The sequence below is a fragment of the Lepidochelys kempii genome, chromosome 3 (assembly GCF_965140285.1).
Source record: "Lepidochelys kempii isolate rLepKem1 chromosome 3, rLepKem1.hap1, whole genome shotgun sequence".
In the NCBI taxonomy this organism is placed as follows: Eukaryota; Metazoa; Chordata; order Testudines; family Cheloniidae; genus Lepidochelys; species Lepidochelys kempii.
The window spans coordinates 143,221,300-143,245,264 of record NC_136382.1 but is presented as its reverse complement, the minus strand read 5'-3'; the positions used below and the strand labels follow the sequence as shown (position 1 = coordinate 143,245,264).

At 39.8% G+C, this 23,965-nt stretch overlaps 1 protein-coding gene across 8 annotated transcripts in view; it reads right to left on the bottom strand.

Moving 5' to 3' along the window:
* The window catches only part of CNST (consortin, connexin sorting protein), a 107,298-nt gene that overhangs the window by 41,364 nt on the left and 41,969 nt on the right, over window positions 1-23,965 (bottom strand). For all 8 annotated transcript variants that reach the window (XM_073338302.2, XM_073338303.2, XM_073338306.2 and 5 more), the window contains 2 exons: window positions 7,065-7,270; window positions 808-838 (listed from right to left, as the gene is read on the bottom strand). In XM_073338302.2, the coding sequence (XP_073194403.1) occupies window positions 808-838; window positions 7,065-7,270 (237 nt within the window). The remainder of the gene's footprint in view (window positions 1-807; window positions 839-7,064; window positions 7,271-23,965) is intronic.

Sequence of the window (23,965 nt, the reverse complement as noted above, 5' to 3'; positions counted from 1 at the left end):
TTTCCAAGTTTTTTGAAAAACCATACTTCCTAAAGTATAACATCACAGCATTAGGTTTTAGTATGATCAATCCTCCTAGGATGAAATTAACTTAGATTATGTTATAGTCACCATGACTGGCTCAACTTCTGGAATCAAGTCCTGTGTATTATTTAGGAACAGGTCAAGAGTAACCTCTCCCCATGTGTGCCCCAGAACTAGCTGTTCCGAGAAGCAACTGTCTGTGGTTTGAGAAACTATTAAACTAAACTGTATGCCTATGTAACATAAAATCATACGTAATTGTTTTGCTTTTGTTACCCGCAAGTTCTCCTTCAACACTGTGCACTAGTTATCATTATCCTGATGCAGAGGTCAGTAGAACACACACACACACACAAGGCCCACCATCACTACAGTAGTATTTTTATAAATTAGGATATATATCCTATTTGGATAAGGCATATTCTTAATGCCTAATACTCAGAAGAGGATTTCTCATGTAAAACAGTTGATTTCTTTGAAGCATATAACTGTTTTGCTTATGTCTTTGTTTCTGGCAGGCATTACCAATTATATCAGTACAGCTTTGGGAAAGGGGATTTATTTCTTTACTTGTACTCCAGCTAGCTGGCTCAGAAAACACAGCAGAAAGCACATATTGTAGGCTTACTCATGTATAAAACATGGCATGTTCACCTTTTCCTAACCCTCATCCACAGCCTGTGAACCATCAAAGTCAGTTTTCCTTTCAAATTTTTATTATGATGCCACTTTACTTTTTTTTACAAAATGGAGCACTGTTAATTTTGATCAATGAAAGGATACATTCCTCCTCCTGAAAATAGGCCTCAGCTATCTGTAAAGGAAAAAGAAAATAATGTTTAACATCACGATTCTTTGATTCTTTATTATAGTCATGCATGTATAATATTATCTTAATTTTTAAGAGTTCATATTTTATTTGTATACATTTGCTCTATGTTAAAACTAGACATAAAAGTTGTTATTCCAGGAAAGGTTTTTTAAAAGGAAAATCAAATCATTTTACAAACAAAAAACACAAAAACCCCATCCACTATATTCATTTTAAGACAAACAGATATATTTCAAAAAAGTTATACTTTGCAGACGAATATTTGGTCTTTGAGATTAACCAAGTGAGTAGGAAACAATAAATACTGACAAGACCATACAAGTAGCAAATATAACTCCTTGTTCTTATATTCACGGAAACCGATAAGCCCAAACGTTAGTTGGGTTCTAGATCTTTTAAACTGATAGGTTTTTATGCTTAAGTGATTATACAACAAAGAGCTTTATATTAAGGCATTCTAGATGGTGCACATTTCTACTTACATGCAAGGGATGAGAGTATGAATTCTCTTATCAGATATTACTCCCTCAGGACTGCAGGAAGTAAGATCATTGCAGAGAGGGAATTCTTGAGTAATGCTACAGCACAATCTGCTAAAAGGTGAAATGGGGAACACTCTTTCTGAAGGGCCAGTGTCCTGACTTATCATGCAAGAGCAATTTTTGGATAGAGAACTTTAAAGGTGTGGTGTTGGGGGGGGGTGGGGGGGTGGAAATGCAGCCTGTCACAGACCACAGATATAACTACTCTCCTCTTTAGGTCCCTTTCACAGCACTGTGAACTCCAAACATTTGAAAATCATGAGTTGGGCCTCAAAAAAAATTGCAAGATTAAAAATTAAAAAAAAACAGGTCTTTTTTATTTGTCTTCTAGTTTTTGAGTTTATAGATGACAGTCAAGCTTTTTTCTGCAACTACACAGGCCAGAAACTTTTTTTTTTTTTTTTTTTTTAAATGAAAGCTGAAATCCTCATGAAAAGCTCAGGATTTCAGGACCTGGGGCTTTAAGAAAAGTATCAATTATTGCCAGACTTCTGATAAAAAATTTTTCTGCAGGAAACAGAAAGGACCAACTACAGGACCCATGTGGAAGAGCATCTACCCATCTTTCCTCAATTCACTAAGCCCGGGGTCTTGAGATCCAAAAAAACTTCAACATGACAGCAGGCACAAAATGAAGCCAGATGGCAGCTCTATGACCTGCATTATAGATTTTATGAGGTAGAACCAACTTACGTCTTTTCCCCTTTTAATGACATTGCTGTAACAGAAGGGGTTAAACATGACCTTTAAGTGACAGTTCTGCCAAAGGAAAACAATGAGAAACATAGAGACACAGCATTTAAAGACTGTTCTACCAGATCTAGGCTGACCTAACCCATGCGTGTCAGAACAAACAAAAAGCTATCTGGCAGATAGATACAGAAGGCTAGTGAACTTTGCCTGTTCCATATACAATCCACAGTACCATTTCAGGTTTAATTTGGAAATCAAAACATTGCCAAGGACAGGTACCGGTAAAAATTAAGTAAGGAGGGAAGACTGATTATTTGAAGTAATATTTCAGAAGATCATGTAAAAATGTTTAAGAAAGGTTAGATTAGTCTATTGGAGAGACATGGGCTCAAAATAAGCAGAGGAAAAACAGAGTATATAGTATTTAATTTCTTGAAACTAAAGGGACAGACAATACTGAAAATGCAAAGTTTCAAGTATCTGGTTTCCAGAATCCAGGAAAATGTGGAAATGGATGATGAAATGAGAGCTTCAATAAAAGCGTGGCTCAAATGGGGAGAGATAATTGGTTTAGCATGTGACAGGAAGATTAAAAGGGAAAGTCTATAAAACCATGGTCCGTTTGGTTTTAATGTCTGGTGCTAAGTGTTAGGCAACAAAGAAGAAACATGAGCAAATAATCTGTTCCACAGAAATGCAACGGTTGAGGTAGATGAATGGTATAAGTAAGAAAGACCACACAAGGAATGTGTATGTTAGAGATATACTCAAATTAACACCCATAAACAAAAAATTAGGAAGTGCAGGCTGAGATGGTTTGGTCATGTAAAGCACAGTACTGAGAAACTCCACCAAGAAAAAAAAGACAGACCAGTCAACCCAAGAAGAAGTGGGGGGATGTCATAAAGGAAGACAGGTCAGTACGTAATATGATAGAGGATACGGCATTGAACGAGTACTTTGGAGGGAGAGGACTCATAGAGCAGACCCCATTTGATGGGATTAATGCAAGAAAGAAAAAAAAGAAGAGGTTAGATTCACCTCTAATCTTTGAAACTCAACCAGCCTATAACCTGAAGCTAAATACCAGAGTGATGGCCATCATCTCAGCCAATGCACTGAGGACTAAAGTGGAGATCTCCAGAGCTAAAAGCATGAGGTGCTACAGCTGCAGCTAAAGAGCTAAGACTTCCCAGCTTGGGGCACAAATAACTCTTATCTTCTGTAGTTTGGCACAGAAGGGGACCAACAATATTCACCAGTGAGTTACCATGAGAAACTTTCCATATCAAAACATGGACATGGAAATAAAACCAAGATATAGTATCAGTGTAGTCTTCACAAAACTAATTTTTTAAATGCCGAGTTTACTAGAATGGGTATGTTACTGATTATGTAGCAATGGACTTTCAATTGGTACTGGAAAGCCAGAACTGCAAGTATTTAGCAGCAGCCGAACTCCCAGACAAATAGCCTGAATGCCATAGTAGGATAGGTGTAGAATATAGCAAGTATTTTTGCTTGCCCAAGGTACAAAGCAAGTCAGTGGCAGAACTTGGGTTACAAATTGGGTGTTCCTGGCACGCAGTCCTACTCGTCTATTCTGAGCCAACATCTCCAAAGGGGAATTGACAGATGAATTCTAAGACTCATATTTTTGTATATTCTGGCTGCTGCCTGGAATGGTAGTCCCAGAAATTCCTGGAACAACTCAAGGACCATTTATATTTTTTGTCTTCTAATGGCAGAAACAAATTATGTGCACACTCCTAGAAATCTGAAAAGCATGTTCTGGGGTTAAACATCAAAGGATAATTTTCTGCTTAATTAAACTTAATCCTTATTACACCCTCTAGAATACTGATGCCTGGAAAAAAATTATTGTAAGCTTTTTATTATACCATTCTGAATTTTAATGCTTTAGTGATTCTGTAATACAGCAGTTGGTTTTAAATTGCACTTGTTCATATGAAATAAAAAGGTGATTAAAATTAATTCTATACTGGGTGAACAGTTGTGAGACGTTACGGCTCATCATATTAGAAAATGATAGAAACACATTACATATACAAGTTATTGGCAGGCTGTATTAGTAAATCAGGCCCTTCATGACAGATTAATCCATTCCAAAGAAGATGATGCTCTAATTACTGCTCATTTCACAAGAAAAGAACAAGCTTTGTTCTCCAACCATTTGATTTTTTCCAGCTTAATAAAAATATACTATGGCCAACATGTCAAGTACTTATTGACTTTCTTTCAACCATTTTATTAGGGTTTGTTTCACTTGTCTCAGGAAGGACGGTTGGTCTTGTGGTTAGGACACATGGCTGGGAGTCAGGAAACAGATTCTATTCTCAGTTCTGCCAGAGGCTTCCTGCATGACTTTGAAAGAATCTGCCTCTTTGTACCTCAATTGGGGAGAACAACAACTAGAATTTACCTGCTTCCATACTCACAGAGGTGTTGTGAGGATAAATTAATTAATATATGTAAAGCACTTTGAGATCTCTGCACTATTTACACTGCCTTCTTTATATGGTGTTGATATTCACGAGCCAGCACAAAACTTAGAGACTGTTTCAGGCAAGAGACTAAATTAGTGCTAACAAAGTTTCACATACATAATTAATGCAAGGAAATAGAAACTTTTCACTAAAGCACCATTTTTTAAAAATTGAAAAATTCCACTGCTAATGTAAACTGCCAGTAAAATATTTATTTTTTAATGTAAAATATATTTATGGAACCTGACACCTATTTTATTTATTACTCATTTTGATAATTTATATGACTGACAACAAGAGGCAATGCAGCAGCAAAGGAACCACTATTCCGCAGAAATCAGCTGAAGAGCAGTTTCAAATGAGAACACTGTTTTCAACAACGGTGGCAAAAGAATAAGTCCATCAAGTAGCACTGTCAGACACTATAAGAAAAAGGAAGCTAAAGTGATCCCCTCAAAATACATCCTTCTGGTCAATATGTAGAGCAGGGGATCGGCAACCTTCAGCACACGGCCCACCAGGGTAAGCCCCCTGGCGGGCCGGGCCAGTTTGTTTATCTGCTGCGTCCGCAGGTTCAGCTGATCGCGGCTCCCACTGACCGTAGTTTGCCATTCCAGGCCAATGGGGGCTGCGAGAAGTGGCACGGGCCAAAGGATGTGCTTACCGTGGGAGGGCCACATGCCGAAGGTTGCCGATTCCTGATGTAGAGCCAACATTCAGCAAACCAACACTGTTGAACTGTGTATTGTAGTTCAAAAGATCCTAGCCACATATCTATGCTACATTAAAGTCACACTTCCAGTCACCCTTTGCAGGGGAGCAAAGCCACTAGCCTGTTGGTAGAAATAAACAGCTGTACATCAATTCTCACTTATTTTTCAAATCCACAGCTATACATCTTACAACACTGCCTATTCTCTTGGCCTAATGTAGAGCTAAGATAGTGACTGCACTATGTCAGGTTACATGGAAGAAGAATCAGCAGCACATATTAATGGAATAAAAACTACCTTCAACTGAGTAAGAGTGATCCTTATGATACATACATTAAGCTAGGTCTGCAATAAGAGTATTTCCAGATTAAAATGCTATTTAGAGAACCAATTACTTATACCAATGTCTAATCTTTTCATGATTTTAAAGGAATGTGTCCCCCCTAAACTGTGTGTAACCAACTCTGGGATAGGGCTGCCAACTTTCTAATTGCACAAAACCAAAACCTTTGCCCTGCCCTCGATCCCACCCCTTCTCCAAGGCCCCATTCCCTCTATGCCCCCTTCTCTCTGCCCAACCCTCACTCACTTTCACTGGGCTGGGACAGCAGATTGGGGTGCAGCTGGGAGTGCGGGCTCCGGGGTGGGGCTAGAAATGAGGGGTTCAGGAGCAGGCTCAGGGCTGGGGCAGAGGGGTGGTCTCTGGCTGGGGGTGTGGGCTCTGGGGTGGGGCTGGGGATGGGGATGAGGGAGGGAGTTCGGGTGGGGGAGGGAGCTCAGGAGTGGGACAAGGGGTTGGGGTGCAGGAGGAGGTGTGAGGTGCAGGCTCCAGGAGGGGACTCAGGGTTGAGGTAGGGGTGCTGGGAGGGTGAGGGCGGGGGTGAAGGGTGCAGGCTCTGGAAGGGAGTTAGGGTGCGAGAGAGGGTTCCAACCTGGGGCAAAGGGTTGGGATGCAGGAGGGGGTGTGGAGTCTGGGAGGGAGTTAGGGTGCGGGAGGGGGTTCCAACCTAGAGCAAGGGGTCTGGGTGCGGGCTCTAGCCAGGCACCGCTGGTCAGAGGCACAGTGGGGCTAAGACAGGCTCCTTGCCTGCCCTGGCTCCGCATGGCTCCCGGAAACAGCTGGAATGTCCAGCTCCTAGGCAGAGGTGCCAGTGAGCTCCATGTACTACCCATGCCCACAGGTGCCATCCCACAACTCCCAGCCAACAGCAGCTGCAGAGCCAGCGCTCAGGATGGGGGCAGCATGCAGAGCCCCTGTGGCCGCCCATGCACCTAGGAGCCAGCCATGCCAGCCACTTACGGGAGCTGTGCGGAGCCAGGACAGGCAGGGAGCCTGCTTTTCCCCGCTGCGCTGTCAACCGGACTTTTAGTGGCCTGGTCAGCAGTGCTGACTGGAGCCACCAGGGTCCCTTTTCAACAGTGCTCTGGTCGAAAACTGGGTGTCTGGCAACTACTCTGGGACCATATCCATAAAAAAAGGTGTGGTTTAACATGTCTATACTAAGATTTTAACACAAGGTAATTTGCAGTTTTAACATGTACTAGATAGTTAAGGAAAACCTCCCCCTTAGGGTTTTCCTGAACCACATAACATATCTTAAAAACTACAAATTCACTTGTCTACAGTAGGACTTTCGCATGTGTTACCTAAAACGTGTTAAAGTATTTTTTATTTCCAGCGACGACACGTTCTAGGACAAAAAATAGTATAAAAATATAATCACATGTAACAACATGCTGATACACGGGATACCTGATGGAGACACAGAGGGAGTATCCTCGAGTCCATCCGTTCAAACTCTTCTCGAAGCATGGAAAAAAGGGACTGCAAAGTCTGTTTTTGTTGCTTTTGCTGATAGTTCACATTTGTCTCATCAGCATCGTCATAATGAACTGAGTCTGTAGCTTTAAGGAGAGCATTCTCTTTCTTGAGTGCTGTGGTGTCCACTGAAGGAACTCCTTTAAATGGAAACAAATATCTAGGTTAGGATGCAAGTATTACTAGGAAACTGAAAACAAAGCTGCCGGTCTTGTTAAAGTCAGGTGTAACAGATGGACTGACACTGATGCAGGACTCTATTTAAGAAACACTAACACACTTCATGCATTTTTTCATAGTTATAACTAAAGGGGTGCTGTGGTCCAATTTGGAAAAATATTGAACCAGTTAAAACTGTTCTACATAATTCAGAAAGAGATTAGTGGCCTGAATGACTTCATATAGCGAAGGCTATGACACTTTCTATAGTAATCCTGATTTTGACCCCTTTGAACATTTTCTAAAACTTCCTTTTGAAAAGTATCAGGTGTGGCCTTGGTCCAAAGAGGCATTTTTGTTGTTGGAAGTTTGAGATTGATTAATTTCGGAGACCTGGCACTTAAAAGACTTCTAACTTTTTGGTGGGCTCGTAACTCAAAAATGGCTTAGTTTAAAAATTTCAAAGTTGTTTTGAACATTAGCCTTCATAAACAACAGGCTGATGGCATTTACTATGGCTGATGGCATTTCCCCCCTCCTCTCACTATTAAAGGGCCCCTTCTGACACTTTGGGAGCAACATGAAGGACTCTGCAGATGCAACTTCCCTGAGAGGTTCTGGGGAAGTTAAGAGCAATATATAATTGCAGAGCTTGTAAATTCAGTTTGATAAATAGCTATGATTATTTAAGCATTAAGAAGTTATTCACAGTGCATAAACAGCATTTATGAACTCTGCAGATGGCAGGACTTGTAGGAGAGAGAGATACAGTTCCCTCACACAAATTCCATCAGCACTGCATCTCACTTATGTTCAATTCCCTGCTAAACTAGGAAGGAAACCGAGCAGAGATCTCCTAGTTCCCTACGTTAATATCTCACCTCATCATTCACTGGAGCTGGGTGCCTTTAAGTTCCACAAAAATCTTTAGGAATTTGGTATTTAGCAAGCTCAATTGTACATTTATAATAGCTAAAAACTTTGTTTTATGGCCCACTCGCTGAAATAAATTATATAAATAAATAAACCAGGTGCAAATTTGAATGTAGATTAAGCCTTAGCAAGGCAACCAATTCCTCAGCTATCCTAGCCACATTCTAAGTTTGAAGTCTGCAATTTTTGAGCTATTAAGTCTCTCTTTATAAATGGAAAGATTAGTTTTTTCCTTCATCAATAACTCAAACAGCTAAAGAGATTTTTCTCAAACTTTCCAAATTAACAAAACAACCATGAGACCAAGACTCAGCCTAAAAGAGAAAAAAATTCAGTCACTGTACTATGCCTATTTTTTCTTTTGGCGAATACAGAACAATGGCTCATCCAATAAGGAAGACACTCTTTGCTTGCATATCCTGCCTTTGGGGAAGGATGGCAGCAGAAATGGAAATTTACACAATTTTTCTCAGAAAGGAGATCCACTTTGGTTTTTGAATCACCCCTCTACGGGATGATTCAAAATAAAAAGGGATTACAGATGGTACCACAGCAGTTACTTAAAAATGCACAGCTAGTGCCACAAATGAAACCTTTGAAGCACAGTTCCAAGTGGACAAATGTCCAAATATAAAGAGAGAAAATTATGATTTGCATGTTTGTTTGTTTTTAAATCCTAACAAAGAGGTAAAGGGCTGATTAGGCTTGGAGACTAAGCTACCATTCACCTCTTAAATTCACGAGCACACAGAAGGCTTTGGCTTCCATTGCTGCCAATCACTCACGTTTTTCATTAATGTTTAAAAAGTCACACTTAAAATAATTTGAGAAATATGGCAAGTCTGTTGCTTTACAATGACTAAAAGTTGTACTCTACATATTGACTACCATAACTTTCTTAAAATACATGCTTATAATAAAACAAGCAGAAAGGCTCTTTGATACTGGAATTAAATAAAGTCTCAGCCATGTACACAACATGACTGATGTAATTTAAAGCAAAACAGATGAGTAATCAGAGTCCTGAATAAATGAGGTACACAGTAATGACGTATAGACTATTTTTAGTACTGGCATTTAAAAAAAACCCCAAAAACATCCCTGAGGTGTTTTCAAAAATTTTTAGGCAACAACTCAAGAAGTATACCTCATCTACGATATAAACTTGAATATATTGATTCATGGCTGGAATGTGCTTCGTAAACTTTGGTCATGGTTGTTTAACTTTCAGAAACCCCTAAAACTGTCTGAAAGCCAGTTTGTGCGAGTTTATGAACCTTCTCTATTTTAAAACTGCAAGACTGAGTACCAGCACATTTGGTGGCTGTGCTCCAAGCTGTCACCAGTTCTGTAATTGCTGTGCTTTGACCCTGGTTCCTTCTAAACTTTGGAAGCTGGCAGTTTGCAGGCCCTCCTTGTGTTCTCTGCCTGTGGAACCACATAATGGTGGTTCAGGGATAGAGTGTAAAGCTCAAGAAGTGCTGTCTGTGTTCCCACAAGGATCCCTCTTTTCCACGTACAGTTGCTAAACCTTCTTCCCTGCCTAAGTTACTCAAGACAGGAATACTAATAATCTCTATAGGTGGATACATACATGGGGCTTACTGCCCTCCAAAATATGAGTGTAACTTAATACTGCCTCTCCTGTATAAATTTGTGCCTGTGCTTTTCAACTATTAATTCATGCCTGTTTTCAGCCAGATTTGGTCCAAACATTTTTACTGAGGGATACATTAGAGATGGAACCAACACTGTTTCAAAAGAATAGTTTTCTGTTCAGAACTTTGTCATGTAATCATTAACTATGTTTTCTCCTGTTTCTGAATATTGCTTTCAACTTCAGCAAACCTTTACTCCCAAAGAAATGTCATACTTCAGACTACACTTCTTAACTACATATTCTCGAGTTAAAGGTGATCTATAAAGCACAACATGAGCTCTGAGTAAACCATACTCTGCAATTGCTGTCATGGAAAAATGACATTTTAATGAAACCACTGTGGCATCCTTGTTATTAAATTCATTTAGAAAGTATGTTTCAGATCCGCAAGCAGCCATACTGTGACTCACTTTTGGCCAAATTCTACCCTCCAAGTTGCTCCACTGTAATTCTGAAGTAATTCAACTAAAGTCAGTGGAGTTCTGATTTACACCAGTGTAACTGAAGGCAGAATCAGTGCCTTTTTTAGCAGTATAAGCCAGAGCCTTTATCTGTGGCTGAAGCATTTCAGTCATTTGTGTATGTGGTGTAGGGAGGCTGCTTGGGTTCCCCTTTTCATTTTTTTCTCCCCATTTTAGAAGTGTTCCCCTTGCTCTCCTGCCCCCAACCTAGGAAGACCAAATGTAACTTCCTAATATTCAAAGAGTTCATTCACAAGTTCTCCTTATTCTCTGAGGCTGAACTTTCCAGAGTTCTAAACTATTGTTACTTCTAGTGCAAGGAACAGAGCTTAATTCTAAATTGTATTTCCATTTGCAAAACTGCAACACATCACTAGTGGATGGTAGCAATGGCCCACATTACAGGCCTTTCAGTGCAAAAACAAATTCATTATAACTAAGTGAAATGTACTTTTAAAAAATTTGTTACATTTTTAAATTAAATGTAAAAATTAACAGCGATCCAATCGCCGAATGGACAGACAATAAGGTGTTGATTCTACAACCAATTTATATTGAATAAGCCTGATGAAATTAATGGGTCTCAGACTCAATGAGAATATACATTCTGATCACTGGTCCCTAACCAGCTAAAACTTCAAATGTGGTAGTCCAAGATGAAAATATGGCTGTCCCAATCCTGAAGCTGTGGTTTCATGCTCTTAACTAAATTTAAATAAAATATTGTTGCTGCTGAGATTGTCTGGAAGCATTTTTCTAAATTCTGCTTTCTCCCTTTAGGGTACTGTGCCTAGGTCTTATTTGTATTCTCTTCTTTTCAGTGTGCCTGACACCCATTTGGTAATAAGTTTTGTTTTGTCCTTGCTTTAGTATACAACATAAAATGCCCCTACCACCACCTGTCTGAGAATGCAAGTCAGAGCTGCCACTATGAAATATTTTATTTTGGCTACCTAAATAATATTATGGATAATGTCCATCTGTTTTAATATAGATTTGATTATATTGAACAGCACTAGTCTACTCCTCCACTAGTGCTTCCAGTTGCTGGTGTTAGGAGCACACCGTGACTCTGTCCATGTTATGTTTCCTGGTCCTCGTGCAATACCTGGGTAAAATAGTCTAGAAAATGGTCAATTTGTTTAGTGCTATAATGGGCTGATGCTTTTTTTTTTTTTTTTTTAAATCAGAAGGCCTTTGTTTAGATTCAAAGTAGTCAAACCACATAAATAGTGGTGGTTTTAGCCTGGTGATTCTGGCATCCATATTTTCAACGGCATCTTCAGACATATCTAGATAGATCTGATTTCTCTGCAGCTTTACTTTTAGAGACCCAGAAGTCTTTACTCCATCAATTTGCCAACACAAAAGATAAGTTTTCACACATAAGGACCAAGTTTATCTTTCACTGCAGTGGTGATCAAGTTCATCAAGACACAAAATGTGCTCATCTTCATCTCCCCAAGAATGCCTTTAACTTCAGCTGCATCAGTCCCTGACTCAGTTTCTGCCATATATTTCAACTAGGTTATATTCAAATGATGACCAGTGCCTTCAGTGCTCTGGTTTGATTAGAACTCAGCATTCATGATGGATACCTCCCAAATAGTTCAGTTACAGGAAACAACTTGCAGTAGCTGTCATCTTTTGGGACTTCACTGGTATATAGTGAAAATGTACTTCAAAATAAATTCAAACTTGTTAAAGATAGGGATATTTTCTGAGGTCCATGATGGCAAGTTCAAAGTTGTAGTTGGCTAAGCACACCACACTAACAGGAAAAGTGTCTTGTCTAAACTTGGCCTGCGCACCACACCGGATTTTAACATTGAGATGGAAGAAAACAAAGTAAGAGAGGATACAGCCGTGGGTAGGAGAATGGACATAAGGAGGAAGGGTAGTGTACATACCAGTCTAATGCTGGTGATACTGGCGGTAGAATGTCTGTGCCTAATCGGGTAAAGAATGTGAGCGAGGCCAAACAGCAACAATTAAGATGTTTGTACACCAATGCGAGGAGCCTAGGTAACAAAATGGAGGAACTAGAGCTACTGGTGCAGGAAGTGAAGCCAGATATTCTAGGGATACAGAAACATGGTGGAATAGTCGTCATGACTGGACTACAGCTATTGAAGGGTACGTGCTGTTTAGGAAAGACAGAAATAAAGGTAAAGGTGGTGGTGTAGCATTGTATATCCATGATGAGGTAGAATGTAAAGAAATAAGAAGCAATGGAACGGATCAGACAGAGTCCGTCTGGGCAAAAAATCACATTGGGGAAGAAAACTGCTAGAGCCTCCCCTGTGATAGTGCTTGGGGTGTGCTATAGACTGCTGGGATCCAATCTGGATAAGGACAGAAACCTCTAACGTTTTTAGTGAAGTAAATACTAATGGGAATTGTGTGATCATGGGAGACTAACTTCCCAGATATAGACTGGAGGACAAGTGCTAGTAATAATAATAGGGCTCAGACTTTCCTAGGTGCAATAGCTGATGGATTCCTTCATCAAGTAGTTGCTTAACCAACAAGAGGGGATGCCATTTTAGATTTGGTTTGGGGGAGTAGTGAGGATCTCATAGAAGAAATGGTTGTAGGGGACAACCTTGGTTGAAGTGATCATGAGCTCATTCAGTTTGAACTGAATGGAAGGATAAACAAAAATAAATCTTTCAAAAGGGGTGACTTTCAAAAATTAAGGAAATTAGTTAGGGAAGTGAATTGGACTGAAGAACTTATGGATCTAAATGCAGAGGAGGCCTGGGATTAATTCAAGTCAAAGTTGCAGAAGCTATCGGAAGCCTACATCCCAAGAAAGGGGGAAAAATTCATAAGCAGGAGTTGTAGACCAAGCTGGATGAGCAAGCATCGCAGAGAGGTGATTAAGAAAAAGCAGAAAGCATACAGGGAGTGGAAGATGGGAAGGATCAGCAAGGAAAGCTACCTTACTGAGGTCAGAACATGTAGGGATAAAGTGAGAATGGCTAAAAGTCAAGTAGAGTTGGACCTTGCAGAGGGAATTAAAACCAATAGTAAAAGGTTCTGTAGCCATATAGATTCATAGATATTAAGGTCAGAAGGGACAATTATGATCATCTAGTCTGACCTCCTGCACAATGCAGGCCACAGAATCTCACCCACCCACTCCTGCGAAAAACCTCTCACCTATGTCTGAGCTATTGAAGTCCTCAAATCGTGGTTTAAAGACTTCAAGGAGCAGAGAATCCTCCAGCAAGTGACCTGTGCCCATGCTACAGAGGAAAGCAAAAAATCTCCAGGGCAATATAAATAAGAAGAAAACAAAGAAAGAAGAAGTGGGATCGCTAAACACTGAGGATGGAGTGGAGGTTAAGGATAATCTAGGTATGACCCAATATCTAAACAAATACTTTGTCTCAGTCTTTAATAAGGCTAATGAGGACCTTAGGGACGATGGTAGCATGACAAATGGGAATGAGGATACAGAGGTAGATATTACCATATCCGAGGTAGAAGCGAAACTCAAACAGCTTAATGGGACTAAATCGGGGGGCCCAGATAATCTTCATCCAAGAATATTAAAGGAATTGGCACATGAAATTGCAAGTCCATTAGCAAGAATTTTTAAGGAATCTGTAAACTCAGGGGTTGTACTGTATGACTGGAGAATTGCTTACGTAGTTCCTATTTTTAAGAAAGGGAAAAAAAAGTGATCCGGGTAACTACAGGCCTGTTAGTTTGACATCTGTAGAATGCAAGGTCTTGGAAAAAATTTTGAAGGCGCAAGTAGTTAAGGACATTGAGGTCAATGGCAAATGGGACAAAATACAACATGGTTTTACAAAAGGTAGATCATGCCAAACCAACCTGATCTCCTTCTTTGAGAAGGTAACAGATTTTTTAGTCAAAGGAAATGCAGTGGATCTAATTTACCTCGATTTCAGTAAGGCATTTGATCTGATGCCACATGGGGAATTAATAAATTGGAAAAGATGGGGATCAATATGAAAATTGAAAGGTGGATAAGGAACTGGTTAAAGGGGAGACTACAGCAGGTCATACTGAAAGGTGAACTGTCAGGCTAGAGGGAGGTTACCAGTGGAGTTCCTCAGGGATCGGTTTTGGGACCAATCTTATTTAATCTTTTTATTACTGACCTCGGCACAAAAAGTGGGAATGTGCTAATAAAGTTTGCAGATGACACGAAGCTGGGAAGTATTGCCAATTCAGAGAAGGCAATATTCAGAGAAGGCAACACCGGGATATCACACAGGAAGATCTGGATGATCTTGTAAACTGGAGTAATAGTAATAGGATGAAATTTAATAGTGAGAAGAATAAGGTCATACATTTAGGGATTAATAACAAGAATTTATGTTATAAGCTGTGGACACATCAACTGGAAGTAATGGAGGAGGAGAAGGACCTCGGAGTATTGGTTGACCACAGGATGACTATGAGCCGCCAATGTGATATCGCCATGAAAAAAACTCATGTGGTCTTGGGACGCATCAGGCGAGGTATTTCCAGTAGAGATAAGGAGGTGTTAGTACCGTTATACAAGGCACTGGTGAGACCTCATCTGGAATATTGTGTGCAGTTCTGGTCTCCCATGTTTAAGGAGGATGAATTCAAACTGGAACAGGTACAGAGAAGGGCTACTAGAATGATCCGAGGAATGGAAAACCTGTCTTATGAAAGAAGACTCAAGGAGCTTGGCTTGTTTAGCCTAACCAAAAGAAGGCTGAGGGGAGATATGATTGCTCTCTATAAATATACCAGAGCGATAAATACCGGAGAGGGAGACGAATTATTTAAGCTTAGTACCAATGTGGACACAAGAACAAATGGAGATAAACTGGCCGTCAGGAAGTTTAGACTTGAAATTAGATGAAGGTTTCTAACCATCAGAGGAGTGAAGTTCTGGAACAGCCTTCCAAGGGAAACAATGGGGACAAAAGACCTATCTGGCTTCAAGATTAAGCTTGATAAGTTTAAGGAGGAGATGGTATGATGGGATAACATGAATTTGGCAATTAATTGATCTTCAACTATTAGTGGTAGTTACTCCCAATGGCCTGTGATGGGATGTTAGATGGGGTGGGATCTGAGTTACTACAGAGAATTCTTTCCTGGGTATCTGGCTGGTGAATCTTGCCCACATGTTCAGGGTTTAGCTAATCGCCATATTTGGGGTCGGGAAGGAATTTTCCTCCAGGGCAGATTGCAAGAGGCCCTGGGGGGTTTTCGCCTTCCTCTGCAGCATGGGGCACAGATCACTTGCTGGATGATTCTCTGAACCTTGAAGTCTTTAAACCATAATTTGAGGACTTCAATAGCTCAGACATAGGTGAGAGGTTTATTGCAGGAGTGGGTGGGTGAGATTCTGTGGCCTGCATTGTGCAGGAGGTCAGACTAGATGATCATAATGGTCCCTTCTAACCTTAATGTCTATGAGTCTATATGAATAGCTCCTATTCACTGCTGCACCATCTAAATTCAGGCCAAATAGATTTGATTTTTTTTTTCCCCAGCCTGAAGGAGAAATAGCTTGATCAGTTTTTACAGTGTATGTATAGAACTTAGTTTGGAAAAAATATGAACAAGAGGATGTATTTAGTGTATAATTTATCAAAGACTGCCATGAGTAGGAAAGCTAATATGAATTGCACCAAGCTGTGTATTATCTCAAGTGTACCATACAATGGCATTTTACAGCATTTGGTTACAATTGTGCCAGGACTGATCTTTTGGAAATGCAACAAAATAACTCCATAAGGAATAGGAATAATTCTAGAGTTCTTCCTTTGTAAATTTATGTTCCATAGACCTTACTTTTAAGCAGCTGACACTCATGAATCATCATTGCTATTGCACTGAAATTATGGAGGCTCATCAAATGCAATCTGACTATAAATACCCATCAGGATTTCAGTTCCCTCACTTATAAGCTGCATCATCTCCTTAATCAGTATATCCTGCTCAACCAATTTTGAATATATTAATATTACAGCTAATATTAAACTTAGTATTGCTGTGTGACAATATTCTGCCAATGGAATAGGAAAAGAACCTACAAGAGATTCCGGATGCAAAGCAGATGTCTGAGTTTGAAGATCTGCATTGGATAATTCACACAAAAGTCTCTAATGTAGCAATCCTAGTGGTCACTTGTTTGCCATTCTAAGAGCCTAATTCTAGGGATAGTTTACTGTGAACATATACAGAAACATTTATAATACTTTGTGCTTCTAGAAGCAATGTTCACAGACTCTTAAAGCACTATACCAAAGGCAGATATGATCTCCATTTTACAACTGGGAAAACTCAGTCACACAATGGAAGATGAACTTCCCTAAAGTCATGCAGCACATCAATGGTAGAGTCCCAATGAAAACACAGGCTTCTTACTCCCACTGCATTGCTCTAAGCACCAGACCAAGGAGATGGATACTGTGGTGGTGGAAGTCAAATTTCAGTTTTCTAGGACAACATAATAGCAATGTTTAAAAATAACATACCCATTTGACTTGTCACCTTTGTTTTTAGGGAAATAAGAAAAGGAGATTGACTCAGACCTGAACATCAGTGCTTCAGAAGAGGTGACTTCTTTAAAAGCTTCCTCTCCCTCCCCCCAGGCTTGAAAATCTATTCCATACGTATGAGTCAAGACCAACTTGCCCATGATTTCTTAACAGGAGAAAAAATATTTATAACTTGCTTCCTATGTCTTTTCCCCTTGACAACTCCCCTTTCAATTTTTATAGAGCCTTCTCTTCCTCTCTACATGCTGTGTTTCCACTTGGTAGCTTGGTTTCCTATTCTGTTTCCACTGCTCTTACATGTAGAGGGACACCCAGGTAGTAGAAACAATGAGGATAAAAATACAAAAAAGCTAATTGGATTGTTTTCAGTGTGATAAAAAAAGAAGAAGAAATTCCATTTTATTCAAGCATTTCCCTCTATTTTTTTTTGCAACAGAAATACTGCTGCATTGTGACAGGGCATGAGAACCAGAGCGTGAAACTGACTAAAACAAGGGGCATAATTGGGGTGAAAAGTAAATTAAAATTTCAATTTTGGGTTTTCATTTTTCATAATCTTAGGTGTTATCAGTAAAATAAGGATTTTGTTTTCAAGCTTCTGATTTTTAAACCTGACTATGTTTCTAATCCTTTGTGGAGTTTTGCCATTTTTGCAGCTAGACAGCTCATTCATCCCTATAGTGGCATTCTATGCCTCTATACTTCTTTCAGCGAATTTAGTACATTTATGCTTTCTCTACAAAGCATTCTCTGTTTTTGCCTGATAACATTGCTATTTTATTATGAATATCCTGTTTTACTGCTATTTATTACGCATATCCTGCGTTTTGGAGTCATTTTGTATTAGCTGACTGCATACAGCCTTTAAAGAGAATATGAATGAAAGGGCCAATTTTGCTCCATTGTAGTCAGTGGATGTTCTGCACTCTGTGGGTCTATCAAGAGCAAGTGTGAGACTTGTCAAAGCAGAAAACAGTCTTCCTGGGGACTGGCCCATGCCTACACACTATTCCTAATAAGAATTGAGAATGGCTGTAAACCTTAACTGCCTTCTGGACAAAAGAAAAAAGCTGTAAGCTTCACCACTGTTTTCTCATAACGATTTTACTACAATAAATATTATCAATAGAGAAATATAAAAATAAAACCCTCTTTCAATGCAGAGAAAGGAGGAGAGCACTGAAGAGTGAGACTATATTTAGTTTACCTGCTGGAATAATATAATTTTGTAAGGCACTCAGTACTACGGCAATGAGTCTGGGAGAAAAGCCTAGGATCATAGCTTTTTTTTACCGGGAGGCCTTCCTTTATGGCAAAATGGAAGGGGCGGCCCTGAACAATAGGGGTAAGGGAATTATTTTCTGATATAATAGGAGGCCACAGCATAGAACTACTGAGCTAGGTAGACTAAACAGGCAGAATTCAAGGGGAGCCAGATCAGGCCATAAGTGAATACCATTTCCCTTTTTCTCCAGTACAAGAGGCTCACTTATAACTGTTTCCCCTAATTCAACCCATTACTTATTTATTTACATTGTTCAAACGTTGTCCTGACTTTTAACCTACATTCTGATGTTTTACTTCTTGGCCAAACACTAGAGCTGTGTGAGGTATGTTTATACAACAATCTCAAAGCAAGGGGACTAACAGGCAACTGGGGAAAAATTAATATCTGTTCTTTCCAGTTCAAATCTAGGCTGCTGACTGAAATTAAATGAACTGCACTCATTCTGCTCTCTGGAATCAGAGCAAATGCAGAGCCGAAAAACCTCACAGGAAAATGAAACCCACATGTATTTCACTTTATCTGACCAAAAGTGAAAAAAAATAGTCAGATTAATGTACTGTAAAAAGTAGTTGTTATATGCAGAGCTAGAGCCATTTAGATAAAGAAGCAAGTGCTCCTCGGTTTAGCGACAGACTCCATGACCCAGTGCAATCATGCCAAAGAAACATACTCAGATCTGGCTTCTCCCTAGAAAGATCTCATGGAACACCCCAGCACAACAGACCTATTATAATCATATGTACATTGCTGATTATTGAAACAAATGTGGTGAACTTGTACCAATTGTAGGACTTTGTGTCATGGGCTCCCAAAAACACCCCCGGATATGTCTATGACATGGCTTGGAACTCTCATAAAAAAACTCTTCAGGATCCTGCACATTCAGACAAACCAAACAGCAGGGCTCTAGTACTATTCTCGATCTTGTACGACTTTGTCAAGGTTCCTTCTCCACTCTGAACTCTAGGGTACAGATGTGCGGACCTGCATGAAAACCCCCGAAGCTTACTTTTACCAGCTTAGGTTAAAACTTCCCCAAGGTACAAATTAATTTTATCCTTTGTCCTTGGAATAACCACTGCCACCACCAAACTCTAACTGGGTTCCTGAAAAAACGGAGTTTGGACACATCTTTCCCCCAAAAATCCTCCCAACCCTTGCACCCCACTTCCTGGGGAAGGTTTGGTAAAAATCCTCACCAATTTGCATAGGTGACCACAGACCCAAACCCTTGGATCATAGAACAATGAAAAAGCATTCAGTTTCCTTACAAGAAGACTTTTAGTAGAAGTAAAAAAAAGAATCACCTCTGTAAAATCAGGATGGTGAATACCTTTCAGGGTAATTAGATTCAAAACATAGAGAATCCCTCTAGGCAAAACCTTAAGTTACAAAAAAGACACACAGACAGGAATATTCATTCTATTCAGCACAGCTATTTTCTCAGCCATTTCAAGAAATCATAATCTAACACATACCTAGCTAGATTACTTACTAAGTTCTAAGACTCCATTCCTGTTCTGTCTCTGGCAAAAGCATCACACAGACAGACACAGACCCTTTGTTTTTCTCCCTCCTCCCAGCTTTTGAAAGTATCTTGTCTCCTCATTGGTCATTTTGGTCAGGTGCCAGCGAGGTTACCTTTAGCTTCTTAACCCTTTACAGGTGAGAGGATTTTTCCTCTGGCCAGGAGGGATTTTAAAGGGGTTTTACCCTTCCCTTTATTTTTATGACAGACTTCTAGAGGAATAATGACTTACTAATTAAATTGACTGAGATTTCTCTAGAGGTCTGGTGCAGAGGATTCAAATGGTCACATGACTGTTCCAAATTATTTAGTTTCAATATATCTTTCTACTATTTTAAAAACACTAAGTTTCACTTGACACATCTGCTCTCCACAAATACATCATCTTTTACGCTCAGTTTTTGGTGTGTACTGCTGCTGCCATGTTACATATTCAATAGGTTCCTCTATCCTTACAGCTTCTTTCAAAAATTGTTTCAGGCTATGAGGACTACCTACATTATCCAAGTTAACTCTGGAACTTACTGATGTACTTACTGATTTAATATCAATAAAAATCATCTGTATTATTTGCAAACAGATTATTATAAGTGTTGTCTTAATACAGTATCTACTTGTTAGATTTAGTTGTTCACACTATAGTTGATAAAATATTTTACAGCTGCCTTTATCAGTATACATTTCCAGTGTAAATAAATAGCTAACATAATACAATGAAGAATTCCTATCTTGTGAAATAACAATTATGGCTGTTGCTACAGCCAGATCTTATTTTTATGACATTAAAAACTGAGATGAAACTCATCTAGAGGATTTAGTTTAAGAGGAATATTTTGCTTTATAAGTGGATTGCCTAGAAGATTGCATGTCATGACCTGAGTCTTTAAGGATCAATTTAAATCTGGTCCAAGTTAGAAAACACTAGGAATCATTACCATCTCATCACCTGCAGCTGTGATTTGACTCCCCCATCCACCATTATAGTCAGTCTTGGTCTGATCTTGACCCAAATTTGTGCTCTTGCTTGCCTAATTCCCTTTCAGAAAACCATCTCATTTCCTTCAGCACTGCATTTCCCTCAGTTGTCCTCCACCCTCTCATGATCTTTTTATGACCTCTAAGCCATCAGCCTCTCAAATGTCCCGAACTCCTACATCTGCACTTGCAATCTTCACCTTAATCAACTTCAGGGCCTCTACTCTCAACCTCCCAGTCCTAGCTCACTCCTTGCATTCACTTGTATTATTCCCACTCTACCACTGAATGCATCTAAAGGAAGTCCAGGGACCACATCAAATTTCTCGCTACACATTTCTTCTCATGCTCTGTAGTCTTCCTCGCTAAACAACTCCACTTTGCTTATTTGATTAAGTCTTGCTCTTTCCCTCACCACTTCTTCTGCACCTTTGACTTTTTCTCCTCAAAATCCTGTCTCCCCACCCTAAGGAGGGTTGTGAAAAAAACAAACAGGATTTTGTTTGTTTTGTATTTCTTGTGAATTTTTTGTTCATTTTTAAAAAACTGTCGCTTTGAAGTATTTACATTAATATTCTACCTACTGGAAAGATTAGTGGGTGGAACCGACTCTCACTGGATATTAACAAGAGGGGCAAAGTACATGGAGCTGTGAACTGTTAGGGAAGACTTGGTTTGACAGAATCAAGAAGCTTCTGGAAAGTGAGAAGATATAATCCAATGTCATGATTCTGTGTAATGATAGCTAGCTCATAATACTTTTAATTTTTCACTATTGTATTCACTACGGGGCTGTTTCTCATTCTAACTGTTGTAAAACATGAAAGCTGATTATCAACACTACAGTTCTTAGTGATGATCAAACATTGATGTGTGAATTTAGTATTAGTAGAGGTAAGTATTTATATATGCAGGCACCTAAAGGATTGGGGCCCCATTGTGCTGGGTGCTGTACAAACACAGAAGAGAGACAATTGCTGAAGAGTTTACACTCTAAAGTCACAAACATATAAAGGGTAGGGAAACATGGATACCCCACCCAAACAAGTGAATGTGTGGAAGAATGGGAACAGATTTGTTAGTTACATATATTGTAGGGTTTTCATTTCTTCCTCCCCACCACCATCCAGAAAGGTGTTTCCCCACTATCAGATTGGGGAAAGCAGCAACCTGATGCTCAGGATATCACCATTTTCTTGTAAGTGAAAAGTGATGAGATTTGCCATGACCAAGGATGCAATTTTGTTATGGAGATCACAGAGATAGGAGGGTCCCAGATCGTGTGCTGCAGCCCGAGCCTGAATGTCTACACCGCAGTTAAACAGCCCCTTAGCCTGAGCCCCACGAGCCTGAGTCAGCTGGCATGGACCAGCTGTGGGTGTCTAATTGCAGTGTAGACATACGCTCAGCTATCTAGCTCTTCCAAGCAAGAGGAACAAATCATGACATTTGGGAACACAGTGGTTGGGGTGAATGGGAGAGATGAGGGGAGACTCCCAGAAAAGCTTGGGGGTCCCTGGTATGAGGAGAGAACATACAGTACTTATAGAATCATGTGACATAAAATAATTGAGTTAAAGCTTTTCCTGATAAACAAAATGAACACTGTACATCCCTCTGACAGATTATGAGGTCCAGAATATATATTCTGTATATCTGATGCCACTTTAGATACAGATAATGATAAATTTGCCGCAACACACTTCAATGTCAGACATCATTGTCCTCCCAATTTCATCACTGTTAATAACACTCTGGAATCAGCCTCAGGGCAGTTTCCCTTTCATGTTTGAGAAGAAACAGAAATGGAAATTGATTAAAAATTGCATAGATCTCAATTTCACTATCCATAAACTTGATTTTTCACCTTACAAGGTGATGCCATGAATATTAAATGAGAATTTGACAAATTACAGTGAAAATTTAATAATACTTTAAAATACAATAAATATCTTCACATATAAGAGGATTAATTTCAATACAGGGAATGAAAATTACACCAGTCTAAGGTCCAGGACTTGATATTATCATGAACTAGTGGTTGAAAACAAAGTGTCAGCCCTTGAACTGATATGCCAGAGCATAGTGATTACTATAACCGCAATACTGAACACAGATACAGGTAGATGAATTATTGTAAAATCCTTAAGTTTAAAGAATTCCTTTTATTTCATTGTCATTTTCAATGAGTTGTTCTTTACTAAAAAGGGACCGCACGAGTGACATCAAGGAGTTCCATGTTTATGCCTCAGTGATTTTCAGATCAAATGTGCTTGAATTAAATGAAAAAAGATGCTTCTTTTTCTAACTGACAACCCTGCATGCATTGTTATCAGCCATATAGGTTCTGCAAGCCAAATTCTAACCTTAGTGACACATGAGCAACCTGTAGTTGTCACTGAGTTTGTAGAACCCTTAGTAAACAATTCTGTTGATATACAGGAAGCAACAGAATCCAGCTCACACAACTGTAACTGTGATGGTTCTTCAGAGCTAGCAGAAATAGCAAGTTTTAAAAATATATTAAATAAAATAAGCAGCTATGACTCTGAATACTTATATTGCTACTTTTCAGAGTAGAACTGCATTTTTAAAATGTAGCAGACTTGCACACCTTGTGCACCAGAACCTGTGAAATCAACCATACGCTACAGCAGGGGTGGACAAGGTGCAAAGGAGGCAGAATTTACCAACGTACAGTGCCAAAGAGTCACAGTAATACATCGGCAGCCCCCCATCAGCTCCCCCCTCCCCCGCACTCCCAGGGCCTCCCACCCACCAGTAGCCCCACCGATCAGCTCCTTACCTCTCCCTGCCTGCACCTCCCAATCAGCTGTTTTGATTAGCTGTTTTGTGGCGTGCAGGAGGCTCTGGAGGGGAGGGGGAAGGAGTGAGGGCAGGGCAGGCTCAGGGGAGGGGATGGGAAGGGGTGGAATGGGGGCAAGGCCTGTGGCAGAACCAGGGAGACCCCCCCAGCATATTGGAAAGTTGGAGCCGGTGCCTATACAAGGAGTCGCATATTAACTTCTGAACAGCCGCATGTGGCTTCAGAGCCACAGGTTGGCCACGCCTGCTCTACAGGCTTGCTCTTTTATATTTACACCACAGTGATGACACTTTGAACACTAACTATAAATAGTAAGCATTATAATACTTTAGGAGGAGTCACAGGAATTTGCCCCTCTGAAGAGAAAAAAGGTGAGGAGAAAAAAGATGAGAAACAAGATCTCTCAGGTCCTGCAGTATTCTGTACACCACAAGTTTGTCTTGAAGCTCTGCAGTTCTCTCTTTATTATTTAATTTCCCC